General features: G+C 43.3%; 1 protein-coding gene across 2 annotated transcripts in view; it reads right to left on the reverse strand.

The window, feature by feature from the left end:
* SPTBN5 (spectrin beta, non-erythrocytic 5) overlaps positions 1–25,499 on the reverse strand; it is a 466,593-nt gene that overhangs the window by 122,070 nt on the left and 319,024 nt on the right. For both annotated transcript variants that reach the window (XM_073638836.1, XM_073638835.1), the window contains exons 35-41: positions 8,791–8,895; positions 4,717–4,905; positions 3,247–3,402; positions 2,973–3,164; positions 2,798–2,893; positions 2,069–2,187; positions 492–606 (exon numbers count right to left, since the gene is read on the reverse strand). In XM_073638836.1, the coding sequence (XP_073494937.1) occupies positions 492–606; positions 2,069–2,187; positions 2,798–2,893; positions 2,973–3,164; positions 3,247–3,402; positions 4,717–4,905; positions 8,791–8,895 (972 nt within the window). The remainder of the gene's footprint in view (positions 1–491; positions 607–2,068; positions 2,188–2,797; positions 2,894–2,972; positions 3,165–3,246; positions 3,403–4,716; positions 4,906–8,790; positions 8,896–25,499) is intronic.

Consider the following 25,499-nt stretch of genomic DNA (forward strand, 5'->3'; position numbering starts at 1 on the left):
ATCATATTATATTGCCTTGTTTGGAATACATTTTCTGTAGGGACCACACCCTGACCTCACCCTGACCACACTCTGACCACACCCTGCACCATGACCACACTCTGACCACACCCTGACCACACCCTGCACCATGACCACACTCTGACCACACCCTGACCACACCCTGCACCATGACCACACTCTGACCACACCCTGACCACAAAGTGTTATCAGAGTGTGGTCTGATTTTCACAGATGTGGAGAAAATGGAAAAAAAATGTCTCCATCTTCTCCATTCCAGTCTGTGAAAATCGGACCCCACTTGAATGTCATAGGCATGCTGAAATTTATTCCTTGGACAGACTTAGTTCGAGGAAAGAATTGGACATGGGCACGGCCCTACAGAATAACATTGCTCCAAGTGCGATACGATGTTATGTCGGATAGCACTTGGATGGAAAATACTGTCATCTACATAAGCCCTTAGCCTCACTCTTCTGCTTTTCCGCTACCTTTTCACTCATCCTCTCATTGATGTTGTCAATTTCACGGATGAAGGCATGAATCTCCAGGGCTCCCTCCAAAGCCATACGATATTTCTTCAGATCACCATGGAAGCTATTCCACCTATGGGGGAAGAAAAAAAAAATCACAGTAACCAAGTTAATGTATCATATATGTGTTTGAAAGAAACTTTAGTCCTTGCAAAGTTGAACATTGACTTAATGGGTTTCCACATCTTAGAGTATGAAATATAGGTAGGATATATCATATCAGTCTGAGTGGTGGCAATTCAACCTTGTGGACTGCTGCAGACCCCCAAAAATTAAGGGGACCAAGTATACAGCAGTGCTTCTGGACCCCAGCTGTGCAGGGAACTGCTCCTTATAAGTGAACACAACTGTAATGTAATGGATGGCCAGGAGTGTTGCTTCCCACGGAAAACGTGGTAAGGAGCCACAAAGCTCAATGTGTGCTCTAACTACTTTATTCTGGCCATCATTGGAAGTACAGTGGTGTTTGAAAGTTTGTGAACTCTTCCGAATTTTTTTATATTTCTGTATAAATTTGACCTAAAACGACATCAAATTTTCACTCTAGTCCTAAAAGTAGATAAAGAGAATACAAATCAACCAAATGAGTCAAAAATATTAGACTTTATCATTTTTAAATGAGGATAACTATCCAATATCACATGACAAAGTTTAATTTATTTATTTTTACTCATTTGTTTAATTTTATTCCGTTTATCTACTTTTAGGACTTGTGTGAAAAGCTGATGTAGTTTTAGGTCAAATTTAGGCAAAAATATGGAAAATTGTGAAGGGGTAACAAACTTTCAAGCCTCACTGTTCCAGCAGTCAGACCACTAATAAAGAAGTAATGGTGCATTTTAGTGATATTTCACTTTCTGTAATGTGAAAATACTCTAAGGTCGGATTCACACGAGGGTATTTCACAGTCTATATATGGACCACAATGCCTGGATTGACCACTGGTCTTCCAACCTTAACTTACAGTCTCATATTTGTCTATGAGGCTATAAGTTTGGGTCGGGAGACTTTGGTCAGTCCGAGCATTGCAGTCCATGCACTGGTGGACAGAGACAGGAGAGGGCCCCTGTGCAAGAACTGTATATGGGCCCATTGCAGCCCAATCCCTCATCATAATTCAAAATTCCACCTGCTTTGGAGGTGGAAATTGGTCCCCTTATCTCTCGGCCCCTCTGCACAAGTAGCCTAATGATATGTCCACCTGAGTCCATATACAGACCATGAAATACGTGTGAACCCAGCCTTCGGATGGCCTTTGCTCCTCCTTCCTGCAAATTTAGGCTTAGGTCTCTGCAAAGACTGTCCCAACACAGCATCCGCTTTACAAATTGCAGCTGCTTATTCATGTACCTTTTTTTTTGTTTATTGACCCTAATATTGCTTTTAGACTGTAAGTTCATACATGACTGCTCTCTATCTTATCTGATTTGCCTGGTCTTGTCATGGCACTCAATACTTGTACATTGTAGGGTTTGTGTATGGGTAACTACAATGTGTGGCAAAGCTAAAATATACATTTGTGCAATGGAACTTACTTGTCATTCAGTTGCTTCTTCCGCTGATGAACGGTCTTTATCTCTTCCAGGTTCTGTCTCTCCAACTTGGAAGCAAGTGCATTGATAGCTTTTATATGGGCATCATCCACGGTTACTTCCTGCAACATTCCCAGTAACAATGCTAATTATTGCAAAGGAACATGTGTGCAACATGGTCTTTTCATTTTAAAACAACAAGGCAGAGGGTGCGACCACGATCGGACCTGTACGGGAGGTGGGCCAGCCAACTCCAGCACCTATTTCACCTGGAAGGGACCCAGGATGGAAGACATACCAGGAAGGGACCCAGAATGGAGGACATTATACCACGAAGGGACCCAGAATGGAGGACATTATACCAGGAAGGGGCCCAGGATGAAGGACATTATACCAGGAAGGGACCCAGGATGGAGGACATTATACCAAGAAGGGGCCAAGAGTGGGACATTATTACTGGTAGGGACCAAGATGAGATTCATCATTACAGGAAGGAGACAAGACGGGGGACATTATTACATGAGGGGGCGAATACACATGTTTTTAAAGGTTCTAGAACGCTACAAGGGACCAACATGCAGTTGGGGGCCCAGGTCCAAATTTTGCACTAGGGCCCTTTGGACTGAAATTACACCACTGGTGATTGGTGAATGAAATCCCATAGGAGATTCAGTGATGACAATACGAACAAGTTGGTCATGATATAAAAAAGCTTCAACATGGAGAACTTACCCCAGATCCTGCTCCACGGAACTCATTCAACTTCTTTGTAAGCTGCAGACAGTGTTCATAATCTTTTCCTAGATCTCCAACATTAATCATCACTTCCTGGAATTTACACATATTCGTAAGAAAAATGTAAAGCTAGAAATGATCAATCATCAATCGCCAGTGATCAGTTACTTACCTTATCTCTGATCCAAGCCTCCACTTGATCGACCTTCTGCAAAAATTCTAGCAAGTCTCGCTTATCCTCCAGCATTTTGCCCCGTGCGGCTACAGCTTTCTTCAGTTTCTCCCACTCTTCAAGCAGTGTCCGATTTTTTTGATGTATGTCGGCAGATTTGGGATGTTGCTGAGATACCAGAGACATCCCCATCTGTCCATGAAAAATAATAGTATGTCTTTACTACAGTCATAAGATGGCATTACTATACCCAGTGTTGAAGTGTTTCATTTACCTCTGTAACATCTTGGATTGTCTTCTCATGCGCAAGTATCTCAGCCTCAAACACTTGATGTTTCTGTAAAAGTTTCAGTTTGCTTTGTATATCGGTGGAACCCTGCTGAGTGTCATCATCCAGCATCTGCATGCGCTCATTGATCCAGTATTGTGCCTGGGGATAGAATGAGTAATTATGTTTGCATCACTCTAAAATAAAAAGTATTTAAAGGGGTTATCTTGTACTTTAATATTAATGATCTACCCTTATGATAGGTGGCGAAGCGACACCCAGCACCGCCGATAAGCCGTTCCCAATGGTGAGGGTGATCCGATGAGCTTAGTACAGCTCAGTCAACCACAGCGGAGTGCTGCATATCCACCCATATTGATCTGAATTGGGGTGGATGTGCAATACCTGTCCGCGGCCACTATGCAGTTGACGGAGCTGTACTAGCTCATCTGATCACCCGTGGTATTGAGAACAGCTGTTCCGGGGTTCCGGGTGTTGAACTCCCACTGATTTGATATTGATGACCTATCCTAAGGATGGACCATCAATATTAAAGTACATTACAATCCCATAAGTATTTTCTGGTCATTACTCCAATCCTAAAAAAAATGAGGCCTCATTTCACTGAAGCAAACTGAGTCATGTAAAAAATTGCAATTCACCCCTGTCCAACTAAGTTCAGTAAGGCTTTGGAAACAGACAGGGAAACGATTAAAGGGGTTGTCCATTACCACAATATTGATAGGATAGATCATCAATATCAGAAATGGACAACCCCTTTAAGAGTTAGTTGCTTTTTTAAACTTGTAAAAAGCACCAAGAACTTTACACATTTTTTCACACTTTTGTTCCCCTGACAGTTAACATCTAGCTTCATATTTTATTTAGAAAAAAAATCTTTATTTACAAAAAATCTTCTATATGAAATCATCCTTGCAAAAAAGAAAAAAAAAACTGCTGCCCTCCCTTTTATTGATTTTGGCATGATTCCTCCAATTCTCAATCCTCTCTTCAGGCTCACTGTGCTCTGGTAGTCTGAGACACTCCTCATGCTCTGGGTCGATCCATTCTGGTGTAGGGGGAAGTGTTTCAGACTTCTAGAGCACATAATGGATGGGGAGACAAGGAATCGGAGCAACAGTGCCAGAAAGAATTAAAAAGGAGTGCACCAGGTATTTTAACTACGCATTTATTGTGAAGCGATGGGTCGCTTTAAGGGGTTGTCTAAAGAAAATCTTATTAGGACATATGGATGTCATTGAGGATCCACTGATAGGAACAAAGGTCGACTGCTGTAAAGAGTGACTCACTGGGTTTTAGTTAGCGTAAGTCTTTGACCGAATATAAAGGGGCCGGTGTCCAACAACAGAAGTAAATGGTTATACATCCAGGAATTTCTCAAGAAAAACAGATGAAGAGTCATGCCATGAAAATAAAGACATATCCAAAACAAATCCAAAAAATGCAAGGTATTACCTCTGTGAGGTTCTGGTTGAATAGCACCAGGAGGAGGGCTGTAGTTAACTCTTGCCGTCTGGCTTGACTGAGAGCCTTCACCTTATTCCTCCGGTCTATGACCGCATTCAGTTTGTATTGGACCTGTCTAGTCTCCAATCTTTTGCTGTCTTCTAGAAGTTTGCTGGCTTGATCTTGCAAGGACGTCACCTGAAAAATGCAACATTAGTCAGATTCGTATAGAACACCACATTATATATTGTATACCGGATTTCTCGTGCCAGAAGTATCACTTTCTTGATACCACTGAATTAAATAATTACCAGGCTGGGCATTTTTTTCATAAATTAATAAATTTATAATTTTTTTTACATTTCTTATTTTAGTGAAAATGCTAAATTTTCAAGAATGCTGATACAGAGAAAACAAAACATGGCAGGGACACCGCTAAACGAGAACCTGTCATGTGCCCAAGCACTATTAACCTGTAGATATAGGGTTAATCTGCAATTTAAAAGCATGCTATTTGGCCACCACACTGAAAGCGTGAATACCAGGTGGAAATGAACTTTATACCTCCAAAGAGCCGCCAGCTTTCAGTCATAGAGGCGTGCCAGAGTGACTTCAGTCACCGCTCAGTACACAGTGAGCAGCGGCTGTAAGCATGCCCCGGAACTTTGCTCTGTACAGATGTGCTGCACTGCGAGCTGTCAATCAAATTCTTGTGGGTGTGCTCACAGCCGCTGCTTACTGTGTACTGAGCGGTGACTGACGTCACCATGGCACGCCTCTATGACCTTTTGTCATGTTTTTTGTAATTGTTTACTGAATAAAAATATTTTTTTAAATAATATCTGGAGATATATTGACTCATTTTGCTTTTTGTAGGATATATATCATGCTGAGTCTTCTTCGCCAATCATGGCATTTATAGTCCTGAAATCATTTTTGTCTATATTACTATGTACTGGGTGGTGTATCATGTACTGGGCTGTGTTTTACTGTTTCAATAAAATCAGTGTTTTATCAGCAGGAGATCATCACTACAGGACTAGGTGTCTCATGCCTCCTAGTCAACTGCTCTGTTTAACTCTGACTCCACTACTGATTAGCAGTTTTCTGTCAATGTACAGTGTACACAGAAAGCAGCCAATCAGTGGTGTGGGCGGGGTTATACAGGGCTAAGCATGCTGGGTTATACAGGGCTCAGCATTCTGAGCTCTGTTAGATTTGCAGCAAAGAAAACTGATTGTATCAAAATGACAGCATGCAGACCAGCAAGTGACACATTGCTGGAATCAGGGTCTCAGCCCCTAACTCATGCTGCTTTTATATTACATATAAAAAACCTGCTGACAGATTCACTTTAAGGAATTGATATAAAATGGATAGATAAGTCCAGGGGCATAGTGTTTACAGTGAGACTGGAAAATAATAGGGAGTGTAATATTATTTATTTTTAGATCGTCATTGATTTCATGGTGCTGTACATGAGAAGGGGTTGCATACAAAATACAAATATAAATTACAATGAACAAACTAGCAATGACAGATTGGTACAGAGGGGAAAGGGCCCTGTCCTCATGGGCTGACATTCTACAGGATGATGGGGAAGGAGACAGTAGGTTGGGGGGGGGTTGCAGTAGCTCCTGTGGTGGTGAGGTAGCAGAGGGTCAATTGCAGGCTGTAAGCATTTGTGAGCAAATGGGTTTTCAAGTTCCGTTTGAAAGTTCTGAAAGTGGCAGATAATCGGAGATGTTGGGGCACAGAATTCTAGAGAAGGGGGGATACTCGGGAGAAGTCTTGGAGGCGATTGGGTGAGGAACAAAGATTACGTGTGAGGAAGTAACAGGAGGTTAGTTTGGAGATATACGGAGGAGACAGATTATGGACGGCTTTGTAGGTCAATGTCAGTAGTTTGAACTGGATACATTGAGGAATTGTGAGCCAATGAAGGGATTTGCAGAGGAGTAGCATGGAGAGAGGTGTATTAGTCTGGCTGCCGACTTAAGGATGGACTGGAGAGGTGCGAGAGTGTTAGGAGGGAGGCCACAGAGGAGAATATTGCAGTAGTTGAGGCGGGCGATGATGTGGGCATGCATTAATATTTTAGTAGATTCAGGGTTGAGGAAAGGATGGATTCTGGAAGTATTTTTGAGTTGGAGGCAGCAGGAGGTGGCAAGAGATTTGATGTGCGGTTTGTAGGACAGGGCAGAGACGAGGGTTACTCTGAAGCAGCGACTTCTGGTACAGGGGAAAGCGTGATGTCATTTATTGGGATAGATAGATCAGGTAGGGAGTTAGGTGAGATTGAGGAAAGATGATGAGTTCAATTATGTCCACATTGAGCTTTAGGAAGCGTGATGAGGAGAAGGATATGGCTGATAGACAATCAGCAGAGAGGTGACATATGAGTCAGAGAGGTAGGTCTGAGCATTATCAGCGAATAGGTGATACCGGAAGCCATGGGATTATATGAGTTGGGCCTTGCCAAAGGTATAGATGGAGAAGAGTAGAGGTCCCAAGATGGAGCTGTGGCGCCCCTGGGGGTTCGATCGCCACAGGGATACTGCACCTCCTTAATGGGGTGTGATGTCTCTCCTTCAAGGTACGGATGGTGCAACTGTCATCATCCCACCTCTACATCCAACACCACACTTCTCCCACCTGTAGGGGGGGCTAATAGGCACCAGTGTGCTGCCCCAGCCGGGAAAAGAGGAGATTGGGGAAACAAAACCTAGGGGGAACCATGTAGTGGGTGAGGGTGGAGGACGCACATGTAGGTTACACTTAATAATTCATATTTAATAACCAGCCATCTTGGGCTTATGGTCTTTTCATTGTGATCTTCATCACACTGAACGTGGCTTTCTGTGTGAACCTGCAGTTGATGGGGACACGGTCCTCGTACTCTGGCCTTGAGTCGAGGAGCGGGTTGGAGTTAACGGCTGTCTCTACCCGGTCAAGGTCCCTACCCAAGAAGGCCTGGAGCTTAGGAGTCTAGCTCCACCGCAAAAGGATCCCAGGGGGATGCAGACGGAGCGGTATACGCCACCTGTCCTCGCTATTCTGGCCCAGTCAGGGGGATTCCGGCTGCGAGAGGGGTACCTGCCCCCGACACCAGACTTTGCTACTTCACGTCCTAGTTGGGAAAGCCCGGAAGGCTCAGTGGATCCCACCGGGTAACGGAAGGAGCGGAGTTGCCACCCGTACCCTTGTTCTGTGCATAGTCCAGAGGGAGACCCGGCCTTTCTACACACACACGGACAGGAGAAGACTTAGTTTGAAGTCTAGGAACAATCTGGTGCGGGGTCCTGACTAAAGCACCTGAACCACTCGGAGGTTGTCGGACCCCCGGTCCTGGTGGCCGCAGAGCCCCCCGTGAGGAGCAGGGAGAAGCCTTGCAGCTGCATGCTCTACCGTGAGTAAAAACCCTGGAAATCTACCCCTATGGCCTCCAGTCTCTTTATTTCTGCACCGCACCGCACAGCACCAGAACTCCTCCACTACAACTCCCTCCATCCGCGTCTCTGCCCTGAGGCCCTGCTCCGCCTGTGGGGAGTAGCACCAACTACAGCTGCCACTACATCCCGCCTCAGAGGACTGCAGCAGCGCTGGCGGCCATCACCAGATACGACAGGTGGCATAGTCGATAGCAACCACTCAACCCTGATAGCCCATTACTTTTATGTGACGGCCCTGGGCACGGAACGGGTCCTGGCCACGACTGCCTCCCCAACATCTGACCCGGCTCCGAGTACCCCATTTCCCAGGGAGGGCTGTGAGCGTCACAGAGCCTTGAGGGACACTGAAAAAGAGAGGACGGGATGAGGAGATAGTGTGGGAATGGGAGACGCTAATAGGAAATTGATGATTAAGATCCAGTTATGATGTGTGGTAAACCCCTTCATATTGTGATTAGGTGCAACTGTTCAGTTTGTTATCTTAGATAAAAGGTATAGATACAATGAACAGACTCATACCTTTAGATAAGGGACCACAGAAATTGTAGTAGAATGAAACATGCAAAATATGTACAATCTCATGGGCACTAAAACCATGATAAAATTCTACATAAAGGTAAAATGACCGCACCTTTTCATCTTGAGATGAAAGAAGCTTCTCAAAGGCTTCATGCTTTTTGATCAGTTGTTCAATTTCTCCAGCAGAAGCTCCAAGGTCACTTGACTTCAGTGTCACCTGCAAACACAGATGGAAACCAACCATTCAAGTTTTTTTTTTTAATAACATTTTGAGAATATTGTTTATAAAGGTGCTCCCTATTACATTTATAATGAACTTTAATGGAAGCTAAAAATAAAAAAGTAAAAACTGTTTGTGCAGTCAGCTTAGTTTTGACAATGGAGACATCACAGTTATTGCCAGATTTATGCATATGACTCGCCCAGGGGGATATATGGGGGAGACTCGGTACCTGGGCCTTTACCTTCTTTGTAGGATATCACGGCAGTCAGCCCGCCCTCTGGGTCACTCTTTAAAAGGGGGGGTTTTGTTAACAGTTTGTCCCGTGACGCCACCTGTGGATTCTGGTAATGGTTACCAGCGCTGCTGTAGACCTCCGGGGGATGATGGGATGGCAGCTGGGATGTTTCTGCTCCCCACAGCTGGAGCGGACCCCCGGGGCAGGGTTGATGGAACGAATGCAGGGCGTTGTGGTGTAGAAGGGATGATGGCGCAGCGGCAATAACCGACAGAGACAGTGGAGTGCAGTCATCCGATTTTACTCACAGTTCTTTTTAGATTCCTCAGGTACACTGTACAGGTTACCACTTCCCGCGTCGCGCTGCGTTCACCAAGCAGGGGTTCAGAAGTCCCTCCGGCAATTCGAGAGTACTTATCGGGACCCCCTTTCTATATGTTCCTTTCCTCATCCGACTTTCCGCGCTGGGTCTCTCCCTCCTGCCCTGCACCTCACAAACTGAGTCCCAAGATGGCGTCCTCGGATCCTTCAGGGTCACCTGGAGTTCCCTGCTCCTACATGGCTACCTTTCTTGGCTACTCGGATGTGAGTATGGCAACTGCACCATAAAAGTCAGAAGCCTCCGGTTTCCTAGCCGAGACTTGAAGTGACACGACTAGCCCAGGGACCGTTTCCCTTCTTGCAGCCTGGTCCCTCTGACACTTGACAGATTAGAGTGTACGGGTGGCTTCCTGCTCCTTCCGTACCCCTGGGACCCCTTCAGTTACCGGAGTCTTCCTCCCTGACTCCCCTCACACTCCTGGGCCTCATTCACCAGGCCCACTCTGGAGCAGAGCTCTTGCAGAGCACCTGCTCCTCTTACTAGACACAGACCTCTCCTTACTACAACTCCCTCTAACTAAGATGGATCCCCTTTTTATACTCCTAACAAATGCTCCCCTAAACTCCTTCCTCCACCCACACCCACTACTTGGCTCCCCCTCACTCTGGTTCCCCCCAGTCCAGCCAGGGACAGGGCTCAGCAGAACCCAGTGCATCTTGCCCTTCCAGCCGGCCTGGAGCAGTGTAATGTTGGATGCAGGTGTTGGGGTCCCGGGCTGCACCCTTTCCTTACCAGAGAATGAGGCACCACGGATGCAGTACCTCTGTGGCGACTGAACCCACAGGGGCGCCACACATAAAGTATATAATTTTTAGAACAGTTTCTTTCTTTTAGGCAAATGTAGTCGTGCTAATACTTTACAGTCACAACATGTGCATTGAATTGAGAATTTTCTTATGAAGCAGATATTGAGAACAGCCTTGTTTTCATCTTGTAAACGTATTGTATAATGATCAAAATTTTGAGAAGTTCATCAGCTTGGAGCTGGTCTCCTAAATTCACACCATCTGGATGGGGTTTGTAGATTGGAGAATGTTTACTTTGGTCGAAGAAACAGTTTTGTCTTCTAAAAGGAGATGTATAAAAAACCCCATTGTATGGTTTGTTATTAGTGACGGAAAATAAATGTGTTCTTGGAAGCGAATTGATGCCAGAGATGGTCTTTATTGAAGATACGCTTTGGGTCTTAAGAACAGATGTTCTACCAATTACAGGAATATATTTTGCCCCTGTTTATAGAATTCTCTCTTGCACGCAGTAGGAGTTGGTGAGCTTTTTCAAGGAACCAGTGTACAAAAAAGGTATTTTTCCCCTCAACTAAATTAGCTACTGTCAGATAAATGAGAACAGTTGTAGCATAGCATGTAAGGTAGTGGTGTTCTTGTTTTTATCTCCCCTTCTTTTAAAAGTCATAACTTCTTCGAAATAGCTGCCTGAGAGCGCCTCTACCTTGACCATATAATTTACCAAGAAAAGGCAATATAATACCAAGTGGGGTAAAATGTTAAAGAAAAAAAGTCCAATTTCGCAGTTGTTTTGGGGGTTTTGTTTTGATTGTGTGCTAAAATTGACCTGGTAGCATGATTATCCCGGTCAGTTTGATTACAGCTATAACAAATTTATATAGGGTTTTTCTTTATGCTTTACAGTTTTTTTAAAAAATTCAGAACTTTGTAAAGACCTTGGTTTTTGTTACCATTTCCTAAGACCCATTTTCTAAGACACAGCGAGCGTGCTGAGATCAATGACTGGAAGTTTGATTGACAGCCTGCAATGTGTGTGTGCAGAGCAGAGATTACAGAGCAACGTCTTTGTAGTGAGTGGTGACTGTGATAGGTCCCTGCATCGCCAAAATGACTGGAAGCAAGTGGCTGTAGGGTAATTAGAACTTCATTTTCTCCCTGTAGCCGCTGCTCCATTAAACCGGCCAGCCAGGATATTAACACAATTTACCTGCAGATTACCACTATATCTGCAAGTGAAGACCATTTTTGTAGGTGACAGGTTCAGTTTGGCAGCTAGCTCTTAAATTATGGACCACTGAAACCCAAAGCAATGTATCCTTTCATCCCTGAGAAAGATGGCTACCATTTCTGCTGCGATTGCATTAAAAAGAGGTTGTCCAGACTTGGGGTACAAGTCTGCGGTCACTCTATGTGACTGCCGACTTGTGAATCCTCACAGTGCACACAGTATACGCTGTCAGAATTCTCCAGTGCCAGGAGTGGGTGATCATAAGTCCACAAGTATGCAATTTGCATACTTCCGGACACATTCCGACTAGACATGTCCTTGCAGTGAGTAAGGCCGCACACGACTAGTCGGCATGTGACTGCATATATTCAAATCTCATACTTTCGATCACGTGCCCGCCTGCTCCCGACACTGGAGAATCCTGACAGCGTGCACATTTCACTCTGAGGATTCACAATAGAGTGACTGTAGATTTGTACACCAAGCCTGGACAATCCCTTTAAATAAACTGTTTGTATGGTGGTATTACATTTGTTTGGTTTTATTTATTTTTTACGTTTCTTTGACAGAGTATGAATTCTTGCCAATGATGACAATATGGTATCGTCAGATTCCAATTAATAAGACAGGTGTCCATCACCCGCAGAGATGTCATCAGCACCACTTCCTCCCAATTCGGATTGGAGGGGCGAGGGACAACCCCCTTAAATAAAGGGACCATTATTTTACAAACTTGATCCCAAACTAACTTAATTACACTAGTCTTGTACTAGATATTGCTGCAAACTACACTTTATATATTTTTGCATTTATGCATGTATAAGTGAAGATTTGGTTTGGTTTTAAGAATTGCTTACAGATCACTGTACTCTATTACAAGACGTGTTGGTGACAGTCGAGAGTACACTATATATGTGTAGATACGCTTGACTAGCTGCAAAATCGGATAGTCGTAGTCGTGAAATATTGGCATGTACAGACATGGCAGAGCTATAGAGGTGCTATATTTCACAGTGATTCTTGAACCTGTAGTTGGATACTTTTTGGTAAGAAGACCTGATCTGGTCATGTGGTGTATGTAACATAGTGCCGCTGCTCAGGTCATGTTCTATCAAAGGTCATAAAAAGCTGCTCCGGGGTGTATGCAAGCAGATTAGACTTTGGACGCTATTCGCAGCAGGGATTCCCAGCAGGGGGCTGATGGACTGGCACGGGAAGGAGCAACCAACAGCTGGAAAACTGAACTGGAAATCTAATCCTAAACCGAGCGTCTGTGTCTGGATACTTGGCTGTCACTGGATAGGGCTACACAAAACCACACAGAGCCATTAACTTGATAATGTATTTACTCTGCTCAGCGCAAGACTGACTATAGTTAACTCCATGACTGCTAAACATATGATGCCAATGAGCCGCAGTCACACTGTCCAGGCTAAATTAATTTACTCTCGATTCCCAAGGTCAACACGCCGACCATACAGGGAAAAAAGGGGGTAGAAGACATTCCGTCTGAAAATTACAGAGGTGCATGGGAATTGCTAATCAGATTATAGGCATAGGTATAGACTTTGCACCATGTCACCAAACCACTACATTTCAGTTAATTGAAATGATAAGATAGGGTTTGGATATTTTTTTTTAGGTGGGGAGCGGGAGGGGGTCACACGATTAATGTAATATAGGAACTTTCTGTATTTTCGTTATAGTCTATCCACAATGTATCAGCATAGTAGCAGGCACAATAAACGTGTGAAGGATGTCACTTAGTTTACTTGTGCATTTGGTCTCACTGCATCCCAGCTGTTAACAAAATCCCAATAAGGGCTCAATCATACATCAGTTTTCCTTGGATGACTGTTATACGTGTTTTCCACAAATAGCACTCATACCTATGACAGTCTATGGGCAAGGGGGTTATGAACGCAGTCGGAGAGGGTGCAACCACGACAGGGCCCGTGCCAGAGGGGGGCCAGGAGACAACAGCGTCTAATTCAGCTGGAAGTGCAATCGAAGACGCACATTCAGCTGAAATATATTGTGGCGCGAAGACCCGCTGGCTCTCTGTACTGCAATAGAGGCCGTCGGCCAATCAGAGGCCGGCAGCTGACATCATGTGCCATGCCGGCTGAGCCAGCTCCTGCATCGGCTACAGAAGAGAAAGCCACGCATCGTGGGAGGGGAGGAAAGTAAGAAGAATCTTTTAAAAACAATGTTAATGTGTTGGAATGGAAAGGGAAACACAATTACTGGAAAGGGCTCAGGATGGGGGACATTATACCAGGAAGAGGGACATTATACCAGGAAGGGGCCTGGGTTGGTGCACATTATACTAGGAAAGGGCCCAAGATGATGGACATAATATCAATAAGGGGACCAAGATGAGGCACATTATACCAGAAAGGGGCACTGGATAGGGGACATTATTACAGGAATTGGCTCTGGATGGGAAACATGATTATAGGGGGCGGAGGGTGAACACATATGTCTTTCTAAGATCTATAACGCTATCAGAGCCCATACATCTGACCAACATGCAGGGCCCATCAGACTGTAGTTACGCTACAGTCTATGGGTCTATGGAGTGGTTCACATGTCCGAATTTTTCCTCGGACTGAGTTTTCCGCACAAAAGCGTGGGGACTTGTCATACATTAATTGAAGTATCGGTTCAAACGTGCCAATATAAGTCTATGGATCCGTGGAAAGAAATTGGACAGCTCTCGGATACTATCAGTGAGCTGTCCATTTTTCAAGGACAGTTTGATAGGAGAAGCTTAAGACACATCCATCAGTTTTTTTTATAACTAATAAAAGTTAAAGAAACTGTGACCAAACTCTGATGGTAAAAACTGACACTGACCGAACTGATGACACTGATCAAACAAGCTGATGACACTCACTGATGAAACGCAGACTGTTTTTTATGTATGAGCAAAATCACTGACGTGGGAAGTAGCCCTAAGCCATAAAGCTAGAAGAAATTATGGCTATTACATTTAGTAGACTTGGAGGCAGTTGTAGGTATTATAACTACTTTTATGGGATCATTTAAAGTTTTTTTTTAAGTAAAAATAGCAAATATAGCCCAAGAACGAGGAAACTGAGCCCCATCAACTCCTCGGAAAAGTGCCGCATCGGCACAAAAAGACCGAAAGATGCAATGTTTGTAAATGGCAGTTTCTCGGCATAAAAGCCATGATTAATTTCCCTAGGATGTCACAACTTGTGGGGCAGTGGATGACACAAGGATTTACCACTCCCTCAGGCTCTACAGTAGGCATAACCCAGTGTCAGCTTTGCCTGTAAAGATTTTTTTAATACACACATTACAGAATGCAATAGCAAGAAAATATCATAATTCCATGAAGCTGCATCGTTCATTTAGTTAATTCAGTCTTCAATTAAATTTGGTTTTACAGGGGTATGTTGATATCATCAAATTATGGCGCGTCACTTGAATATGCCACTACTTTATGATTAGTAGAAGTTAGCTGGGGAACAAAAGAGCAAATAGGGTCTTATCCGGTATTAAAGGGTGCAGTGGAGCATAGGGATTTGCTCATGTGGTGGAGTTGTGTAATACACAACAATATTAGAGCTTTGAGAAGATCAACTGCTGCAGATCCACGGGTTTAAAAAACCATAGATAACCAAAAAAGATAAGAACAGATGGCTCCTCTGCTGATGGAAACCAGGAATATTCCAGAATGCTCAAAAAAAAACTTGTTGATGCGGTTTTATTTTATCTACGCGTTTCAAAATCATCCGATTTCTTCCTCAGGATACAAACCACAGTAAGAGAACTGTGCTTAAACCACAGTAAACCGACAGCTTACTGTGGTTTGTATCCTGAGGAAGAAATCGGATGATTTCAAAACGCGTAGATAATAAAACCGCATCAAGTTTTTATTGAGTCTCCTGGAATATTCTTGGTTTCCATCTGCAGCGCAGAAGAAACACCTTTTTTGACCACTTTATGATTGTTGGTGGCGTGACCATAAAGTGACTGCATATCCTGCAGTGTGACTTATAATGCAGCGGCTTGCTGCATTGCCAAAATGTTTGAGGGGGTGTGTTCTGGCTGGCCACGTACCTCCCTTCAGGTGACTGATGACATGACTGTGACATCATCACAGGTCCTGTGTGCACAGAGGAGATATATATCCGGGTGGTTTTGAAACACAGGGGTGAGTCAAGAGACCTGATCTCTGTGCCTGGGACACCATTAGCCCTGGAAGGCACAAGGCCTGGTGGCCACATCTGGTGAGCCTTAAACCACAGCTTTGGCAGAACAGAGCTGATAGAAGCAGCTAGACCCGGCAAAGGTAAAAGACGGTGCTTGATATGGACATTAGTGTTGTTACCTGGCTGAGCACTGTATCTGAAGCCAAGCGGGCATAGCTGCCACTGAAAGACTCTAGGATATTACGTGTGTAACATTCCTGCGAGACACTGAGATGGACTATGTTATAAGCAGTTTATGATGTGTAATAAACTGCTGGACTTTAGATTACCGGAAAACGTTGCATGTGTGCTTTAATTGACCCGGTGAAGTGAGTGCCCCTCAACATGATCAATAGCGCTACCTCACAGACTCCATTCCAGCCAATTTACATGGAAAATATATAAGGAGACACAGCAGTAAACCAGCACCGCATTCTCAAAATAGGTGAAACTCCGCTGACTATATTGTGTTGGCATATCTTAGTGAAATGCCATCGCTTTATGAAAAAAGGACTACCCATTTAATAACTTAAGGTGGTTGTTCACTACTTAAATGCTGTATTCCGCTGTCTAAAATTAAAAGATACTCACCTACTGCACCAGTGCCATTCCAGCGATGTCGGCGCTGAGTCTTCTGGTCCTCTCATGACAATGTTATGCCATGTGAGCGCTGTAGCTAATGTCAACCGAGCAAATCCTACTCCAACATCACCAGAATGGTGCCGATGCAGGAGGTTATTATCTTTTTTTGTGTTATTTTTTTTTTTGCACAGGGGAATTGTCACGGGGATAGCGCAACAGAGACGGGCCGGAAGATTGCGGCATCTGTTTTTACGACCTCCTGCATTGGTTAGATGTACTTCACCATCTTATTAAACAGTGCAGATTTTTTCCTTGATGGCAGTGCAAGGGTTATATCTGTTCAGCTGAAGCTCCTGGAGTTTTCCTATCAGGATTGCCTCAGCTGTTCAGTGTTGGCCTCTCCCCTCTGTAATATATGTTCGCCTCTGGCACTTAGGGATTGCCAGTATTAGTGATAACTGCCTGGTTTGGAGTTGGAGGTGAAGTTCATGGTTGAAGTTGGCATTTGGAGATATGTTGAGGAGATTGTTGCTTGGAGTTTTTTTTGTGTGCGCATCCTCATCCTCTCCTATTTCGTTTATCCTTCCTTTAACTCCCCTGTGTTCCACTCTGTTGCTTGGTGAGTGTATTTGTATGGTTAGTATTTTCATTTATCCCTGTCCATCTTCCCTTGTTTGTCCTATACACTTCGGCTTCCCACCTCCCTGGGTTGGGGAGGGGACAGATAAGGAGCATAGCAAAGCACGTCAACCCAGCTTCTCCACCTTCCGGAGGGTTGTTATAGGAGCATAGTAAGGCACGTCAACCCAACGTCTCCACCTTCAAGAGTAATCCGGGGGACAGGGATAGAATAGGGCACCCTTAGTTGTAGGGACGTGGTTAGCACCCACAGTTCCAAGGCACTGAGTGACAGGAATACAGCATTTAACCCCTTAGTGACCAATAGACGTCTTTTTACTGACCTGCGATATAAGAGACTAGCATCCCCCGACAGGTGACAATCCAACAGCTATCAGCTGTACATTATAGCCGACAACTTGTTGCATCAGCCACGATCAGTGTTGGCACCGAACATGCACGTTTAACCCCTTAGATTCTGCTGTCAATAAGGACTACAGAATCTAAATAGTTAACAGAGTGTGGGGGCTCCCTTTTTAAGCTCATCAGCACTTTGAGATCTTGATTGTGTGGTCTGATATTTGCCTTGGCAGTTCAAGGCCAAATAACGGCCTTAGAGTCTGCCTGTTATAGCGGCCTATACAGAAGTTATCAAAATTTAGGTGGTAAAAATAAACTTTTTCATTCTTGTCATACCACTTTTCATTACTTCATGAAAAGAACCAGAAGGGTTAATGAACTACCTGAAAACAATATTAAATACGTTGAGGGGTGCAGTTTTTAAAATGGTATGACTTTTGTGTGATTTCCAACATATAGGACCCCAAAGTCACTTCACAACTGAACAGGTCCCTATAAAAAAAAGTTTTATAAATTTCCTTGAAAAAATGAAAAATTACTGCTACATTTTTAAACCTTCTAAAATGCTACCAAAATAACACAACACTTTACAAATGGTGCTGATGTAAAGCAGACATGAGGGAAATGTTATTTATTAATGTTTTTGTGTGGTATGACTATTGAGATTAAAGGTATAGTCATTCAAAGTTTGAAAATTGCAATTTTTAAAACATTTTTGTTAAATTTCTAATATTTTTATACAGTGGGTGCGGAAAGTATTCAGACACCTTTAAATTTTTCACTCTTTGTTTCACTGCAGCCATTTGGTAAATTCCAAAAAGTTCATTTTTTTTTCTCATTAACCCCTTAACAACATTTGACGTACTAATACGCGTCTGTGCCCTGGGACTTAAGAGCCAGACCCGTATTAGTACGTTATGGTGATCGCATGCGCACACAGGCTGTGCGGGCGCGATCGCCGCCGGGTGTCAGCTGATTGTCACAGCTGACACCCGGTACTATGTGCAGGGAGCGGTCCTGCACCGCTCCCAGCACATTAACCCCCGCGATGCTGCGATCGGAGTCGATCGCAGCATTGCGGTAGCAAGGGGAGGTGATCGCAGATACTCACCTCCTCTTCCGGCTTCCAGCGCTGACTGCCGTGGCTTCCAGGATGTTGCCATGACGACCCGATGTCATCATGACAACATCCGGGTCACCAGACAGCAGGAAGATTTTTTGGACATGCGCAGTGCATCTCCAAACAATCTTCTCCCTGTCCAGCGCTGACAGCCTGCATGACACAGGGATGGTGCTGCATTCCTGTGCCATGCAGGCGATCAGAGAAAAAAAAGTGAAAGTCCCACAGTGGGACAAAGTAATAAAGTATTAAAACTATCAGAAAGTGAAAAAAAAAAAAAAAAATTGTAAAAATATAAAAAAAAATTAAAAAAAAATCCACCAAAAATAAAAATATAATGTACCCATCAATAAATATTATTATAAAAAAAAAATAAAAAAAAACAATAAAAGTACACATATTTGGTATCGCCGCGTCCGGAACAACCTGATCTATAAAATTGTCCCACTAGTTAACCCCTTCAGTGAACACGGTAAAAAAAAAACAAAAAAAACAAAGCAAAAAACAATGATTTATCACCATACCGCCAAACAAAAAATGGAAAAACACGCGATCAAAAAGACAAATATAAATAAAAATGGTACCGCTGAAAACGTCATCTCGTCCCGCAAAAAACAAGCCGCCATACAGCTCCATCAGCCGAAAAACAAAAAAAGTTATAGCTCGCAGAATAAAGCTATGCTAAAAAATATTTTTTTCTATAAAATTGCTTTTATTATGTAAAAGTGCAAAACATAGAAATACGATATAAATGTGGTACCGCTGTAAACGTACTGACCCAAAGAATAAAGCTGCCTTATCAATTTTACCACACGCGGAACAGAATAAAAAAAAACAAAAAAAACAATTCCTGAATTGTTGGTTTTTGTTTATTCTGCCTCCCAAAAATCGGAATAGAAAGCGATCAAAAAATGTCACGTGCCTGAAAATGGCACCAATAACAACGTCAACTCATCCTGCAAAAAACAAGCCGTCAAATGACTGTCTGCCAAAATCTGGAAAAATTATAGCTCTCAAAATATGGCGATACAAAAACTAGATTTTACAAAAAATGCGTCTTTTAGTGTGTGACAGCTGTCAGTCATAAAAACCCCATATGATTCTGGTATCGCTGTAGTCTCACCGACCCGAAGAATAAGGTCGTCTAATCACTTATACCGCATGAGGAACGGCATAAAAAATAAACTCTCAGGTTAGGGTTGTGCTAGGTTTAGGGTTGTGCTAGGTTTAGGGTTGTGCTAGGGTTAGGGTTGTGCTAGGGTTAGGGTTGTGCTAGGGTTAGGGTTGTGCTAGGGTTAGGGTTGTGCTACGGTTAGGGCTGGGGTTGGGGTTGTGATGGGGTTGTGATTTTTTTCAAAAGTAAGAAAAAAAGATGACGATATGGCGACTAGTGTTGAGCGCAAGTGCTCGCTACTTGAGTTTGCATCGGGTGTTCTGGTATGCATTGAGTATCGTGGGTATTTGAGTGACATGCTCGAGTCTCCGCCCCATATGCTTCACGGCCCAAAAAACTTTGCGGGGATTGCCTGCCATGCACGAGCGATCCCGGCATGTTTTTTTTTGGGTGTCTAATAACCGTGAAACATCCGGGCGGGGACTCGAGCATGTCACTCGAGCATACGCAGTACATGGTGCATACCTGAGTACCCGATGCAAACTCAAGTAGCGAGCACTTGCGCTCAAGACTAATGACAACTTATTCAATATGATGACCTAATGTTATCAAATTCTGTGTCGTACCTCTGGGTTCAAAATGTTCACTATACACCTTAATAAAATCCTTGAGGGGTATAGTTTCCAAAATGGGGTCACTTGTGGGGGAGCTCCACTGTTTAGGCACATCAGGGGCTCTCCAAACGCGACATGGTGTCCGCTAACAAATTGAATGGAAAATCGGCTCAAATTGTTAGCGGACGTCATGTTGCATTTGGAGAACCCCTGTGTGCCCAAACATTGGAGCTCCCCCACAAGTGACCCCATTTTGGAAACTAGACCCCCCAAGGCACCTATCTAGATGCATAGCGAGCATTTGGAACCCTTAGGTGCTTCACAAATTGATTCGTAAAAATGGAAAAGTATTTTTTTTCCACTTTTTCATTTTTACGAATCAATTTGTGAAGCACCTGGGGGTTCCAACTGCTCACTATGCATCTAGATAGGTGCCTTGGGGGGTCTAGTTTCCAAAATGGGGTCACTTGTGGGGGTGCTCCAATGTTAGGGCACACAGGGACTCTCCAAATGCAACATGGTGTCCGCTAACAAATTGTCGGCTCAAATTGTTAGCGGACACCATGTTGCGTTTGGAGAGCCCCTCTGTGCCCAAACATTGGAGCTCCCCCACAAGTGACCCCATTTTGGAAACTAGACCCCCCAAGGCACCTATCTTGATACATAGTGAGCACTTGGAACCCCCAGTTGCTTCACAAATTGATTCATAAAAATGAAAAAGTGTTTTTTTTTTCACTTTTTCATTTTTACGAATCAATTTGTGAAGCACCTGGGGGTTCCAACTGCTCACTATGCATCTAGATAGGTGCCTTGGGGGTCTAGTTTCCAAAATGGGGTCACTTGTGGGGGAGCTCCAATGTTTGGGCACACAGGGACTCTCCAAATGCAACATGGTGTCCGCTAACAAATTGTCGGCTCAAATTGTTAGCGGACACCATGTTGCGTTTGGAGAGCCCCAGTGTGCCCAAACAATGAAGCTCCCCCACAAGTGACCCCATTTTGGAAACTAGACCCCCCAAGGCACCTATCTAGATGCATAGTGAGCACTTGGAACCCCCAGGTGCTTCACAAATTGATTCATAAAAATGAAAAAGTGTTTTTTTTTTCACTTTTTCATTTTTACGAATCAATTTGTGAAGCACCTGGGGGTTCCAAGTGCTCACTATGCATCTAGATAGGTGCCTTGGGGGTCTAGTTTTCAAAATGGGGTCACTTGTGGGGGAGCTCCAATGTTTGGGCACACAGGGGCTCTCCAAACGCAACATGGTGTCCGCTATTAAATTGAGCCGATTTTCCATTCAATTTGTTAGCGGACACCATGTTGCATTTGGAGAGTCCCTGTGTGTCCAAACATTGGAGCTCCCCCACAAGTGACCCCATTTTGGAAACTAGACCCCCCAAGGCACCTATCTAGATGCATAGTGAGCACTTGGAACCCCTAGGTGCTTCACAAATTGATTAGTAATAATGAAAAAGTGAAAAAAAAAACACTTTTTCATTTTTACGAATCAATTTGTGAAGCACCTGGGGGTTCCAAGTGCTCACTATGCATCTAGATAGGTGCCTTGGGGGGTCTAGTTTCCAAAATGGGGTCACTTGTGCGGGAGCTCCAATGTTTGGGCACACAGGGGCTCTCCAAACGCAACATGGTGTCCGCTAACAATTTGAGCCGATTTTCCATTCAATTTGTTAGCGGACACCATGTTGCATTTGGAGAGTCCCTGTGTGCCCAAACATTGGAGCTCCCCCACAAGTGACCCCATTTTGGAAACTAGACCCCTCCAAGGCACCTATCTAGATGCATAGTGAGCACTTGGAACCCCTAGGTGCTTCACAAATTGATTCGTAAAAATGAAAAAGTGAAAAAAAAAACACTTTTTCATTTTTACGAATCAATTTGTGAATCACCTGGGGGTTCCAACTGCTCACTATGCATCTAGATAGGTGCCTTGAGGGGTCTAGTTTCCAAAATGGGGTCACTTGTGGGGGTGCTCCAATGTTTGGGCACACAGGGACTCTCCAAATGCAACATGGTGAAGCTCCTGGGGGTTCCAAGTGCTCACTATGCATCTAGATAGGTGACTTGGGGGGTCTAGTTTCCAAAATGGGGTCACTTGTGCGGGAGCTCCAATGTTTGGGCACACAGGGGCTCTCCAAACGCAACATGGGGTCCGCTAATTATTCAAGCAAATTTTACAATCAAAAAGTCAAATGGCGCTCCTTCCCTTCCGAGCCCTGCCGTGCGCCCAACAGTGTTTTTTCCCCACATATGGGGTATCTGCGTGCCCAGGGGAAATTGCACAACAAAATTTGGGGTTCATTTTTTCTTGTTTCTTGTTACCCCTGTAAAAATAAAAAAATTTGGGTCTAAAGTAACATTTTTGTGAAAAAAGTTAAATGTTCATTTTTTTCTTCCACATTCCAAAAATTCCTGTGAAGCACCTGAAGGGTTAATAAACTTATTGAATGTGGTTTTGAGCACCTTGAGGGGTGCAGTTTTTAGAATGGTGTCACTTTTGGGTATTTTCTGTCATAAAGACCTCTCAAAGTGACTTCAAATGTGATGTGGTCCCTAAAAAAATGTTTTTGTAAATTTCGTTGGAAAAATGAGAAATCGCTGGTCAACTTTTAACCCTTATAGCTCCCTAACAAAAAAAAATTTTGGTTCCAAAATTGTGCTGATGTAAAGTAGACATGTGGGAAATATTATTTATTAACCCTTTTATGTGACATATCTCTTTGATTTAAGGGTATAAAAATTCAAATTTTGAAAATTGCAAAATTTTCAACATTTTCACCAAATTTCCATTTTTTTCACAAATAAACGCAAGTGATATCGAAGAAATTTTACCACAATCATGAAGTACAATATGTCACGAAAAAACAGTCTCAGAATCAGGGGGATCCGTTGAAGCATTCCAGAGCAATTACCTCATAAAGTGACAGTGATCAGAATTGTAAAAATTGGCCTGGTCATTAACATGCAAACCACCCTCGGGGGTTAAGGGGTTAAAGTACACTCTGCACCCCATCTTGACTGAAAAAAAACAGAAATGTAGAAATTTTTGCAAATTTATTAAAAGAGAAAAACTGAAATATCACATGGTCATAAGTATTCAGACACTCATATTTAAGTCACATGCTGTCCATTTCCTTGTCATCCTCCTTGAGATGGTTCTACTCCTTCATTGGATTCCAGCTGTGTTTAATTAAACTGATAGGACTTGATTTGGAAAGGCACATACCTGTCTATATAAGACCTCACAGCTCACAGTGCATGTCAGACCAAATGAGAATCATGAGCTCAAAGGAACTGCCCAAGGAGCTCAGAGACAGAATTGTGGCAAGTCACAGATCTGGCCAAGGTTACAAAAGAATTTCTGCAGTACTCAAGATTCCTAAGAGCATAGTGGCCTCCATAATCCCTAAATGGAAGAAGTTTGGGACCACCAGAAGTCTTCCTAGACCTGGCCGTCCAGCCAAACTGAGCAACCGTGAGAGAAGAGCCTTGGTGAGAGAGGTAAAGAAGAACCCCAAGATCACTGTGGCTGAGCTCCAGAGATGCAGTAGGGAGATGGGAGAAAGTTCCACAAAGTCAACTATCACTGCAGCCCTCCACCAGTCGGGCCTTTATGGCAGAGTGGCCCGATAGAAGCCTCTCCTCAGTGCAAGACATATGAACGCCCGCATAGAGTTTGTTCAAAAACACATGAAGGACTCCCAGACTATGAGAAATAATATTCTCTGGTCTGATGAGATGAAGATAGAACTATTTGGTGATAATTCTAAGCGGTATGTGTGGAGAAAAGCAAGCACTGCTCAGCACCTGCCCAATACAATCCCAACAGTGAAACATGGTGGTGGCAGAATCATGCTATGGGGGTGTTTTTCAGCTGCAGAGACAGGACGACTAATTGCAATTGAAGGAAACATGAATGCGACCAAGTACAGAGATATCCTGGATGAAAACGTCTTCCAGATTGCTTTGGACCTCAGACTTGGCCAAAGGTTCACCTTCCAACAAGACAATGACCCTAAGCACACAGCTAAAATAACAAAAGAATGGCTTCAGAACAACTCTGTGATGACAACTCTGTCATTCTTGACTGGCCCAGCCAGAGCCCTGACCTAAACCCAATTGAGCATCTCTGGAAAGACCTGAAAATGGCTGTCCACCAATGTTCACCATTCAACCTGACGGAACTGGAGAGGATCTGGAAGGAAGAATGGCAGAAGATCCCCAAATCCAGGTGTGAAAAACTTGTTGCATCATTCCCAAAAAGACTCATGACTGTACTAGCTCAAAAGGGTGCTTCTACTCAATACTGAGCAAAGGGTCTGAATACTTATGACCATGTGATATTTCAGTTTTTCTTTTTTAATAAATTTCCAGAAATTTCTACATTTCTGTTTTTTTTCAGTCAAGATGGGGTGCAGAGTGTCCTTTAATGAGAAAAAAAATGAACTTTTTAGAATTTACCAAATGGCTGCAATGAAACAAAGAGTGAAAAATTTAAAGGGGTCTGAATACTTTCCGTACCCACTGTAAATAAACGCAAAACATATCAACTTAAATTTACCACTATCATAAAGTATAATGTGTCACAAAAAACAGTCTTAAAATCAATGGGATATGTTGAAGCATTCCAGAGTTATTACTACATAAAGTGACACTGGTCAGATTTCAAAAAATTGGTCCAGTCACTAAGGAGTAGTAGTGAACAACCTCCTTAAGTTATTAAAGAGGTTGTCCTTTTTAATAAAATTGTGGCCTGTCACTAAGATATACCTATGCTCGATGATCAGTGTTACATGGGGGGACACAGCATTTAAGAAGGGGTTGTCCAGATAGAGGATAGCCCCTTTAAAATACATTTAAGAATTCCTTTCTTGGATCATTTACTTTAATTTGAGATTAAGTATCGGATTTGTTGGTACACTAATGTTTTGATAGACAACTTGTCATGATCAAAGCTGGAAGTATAATATTGGAATTTGTGAAGGCTGAGTTCCTTCATGTCGAATGTGCTTTCAGCTCTACGGTCAAAAACTACTTAGCAAACACAGCACTTTGTGGTTAAACACACATGGCTTAGATGTGCGGTCATTGCCTACTCATTGTTGGTGCCTTTCATCACATGGGTTATAGTTACATGTGGCAGATTTCTAACAGAAATTTCTGTGATTTTCCCATTCATGTGAATTTAGTCTGCAGAAATCCATATACAGAAAGAAAACTATTTGTATGTGTGGAATGGTTATCAGTCAAGATTTTAAAAAAATGTCTTCGGTGGAACAAAACTATCAGGTGATAAATGTCTGATCTCTGACAGTCCCACCCCCGAGGATCTACATGATGATTGGAAGGCCATTCCT

This window comes from Phyllobates terribilis, unplaced genomic scaffold (assembly GCF_046119375.1).
Source record: "Phyllobates terribilis strain yellow unplaced genomic scaffold, ASM4611937v1 Scaffold_7__3_contigs__length_470593459, whole genome shotgun sequence".
In the NCBI taxonomy this organism is placed as follows: Eukaryota; Metazoa; Chordata; class Amphibia; order Anura; family Dendrobatidae; genus Phyllobates; species Phyllobates terribilis.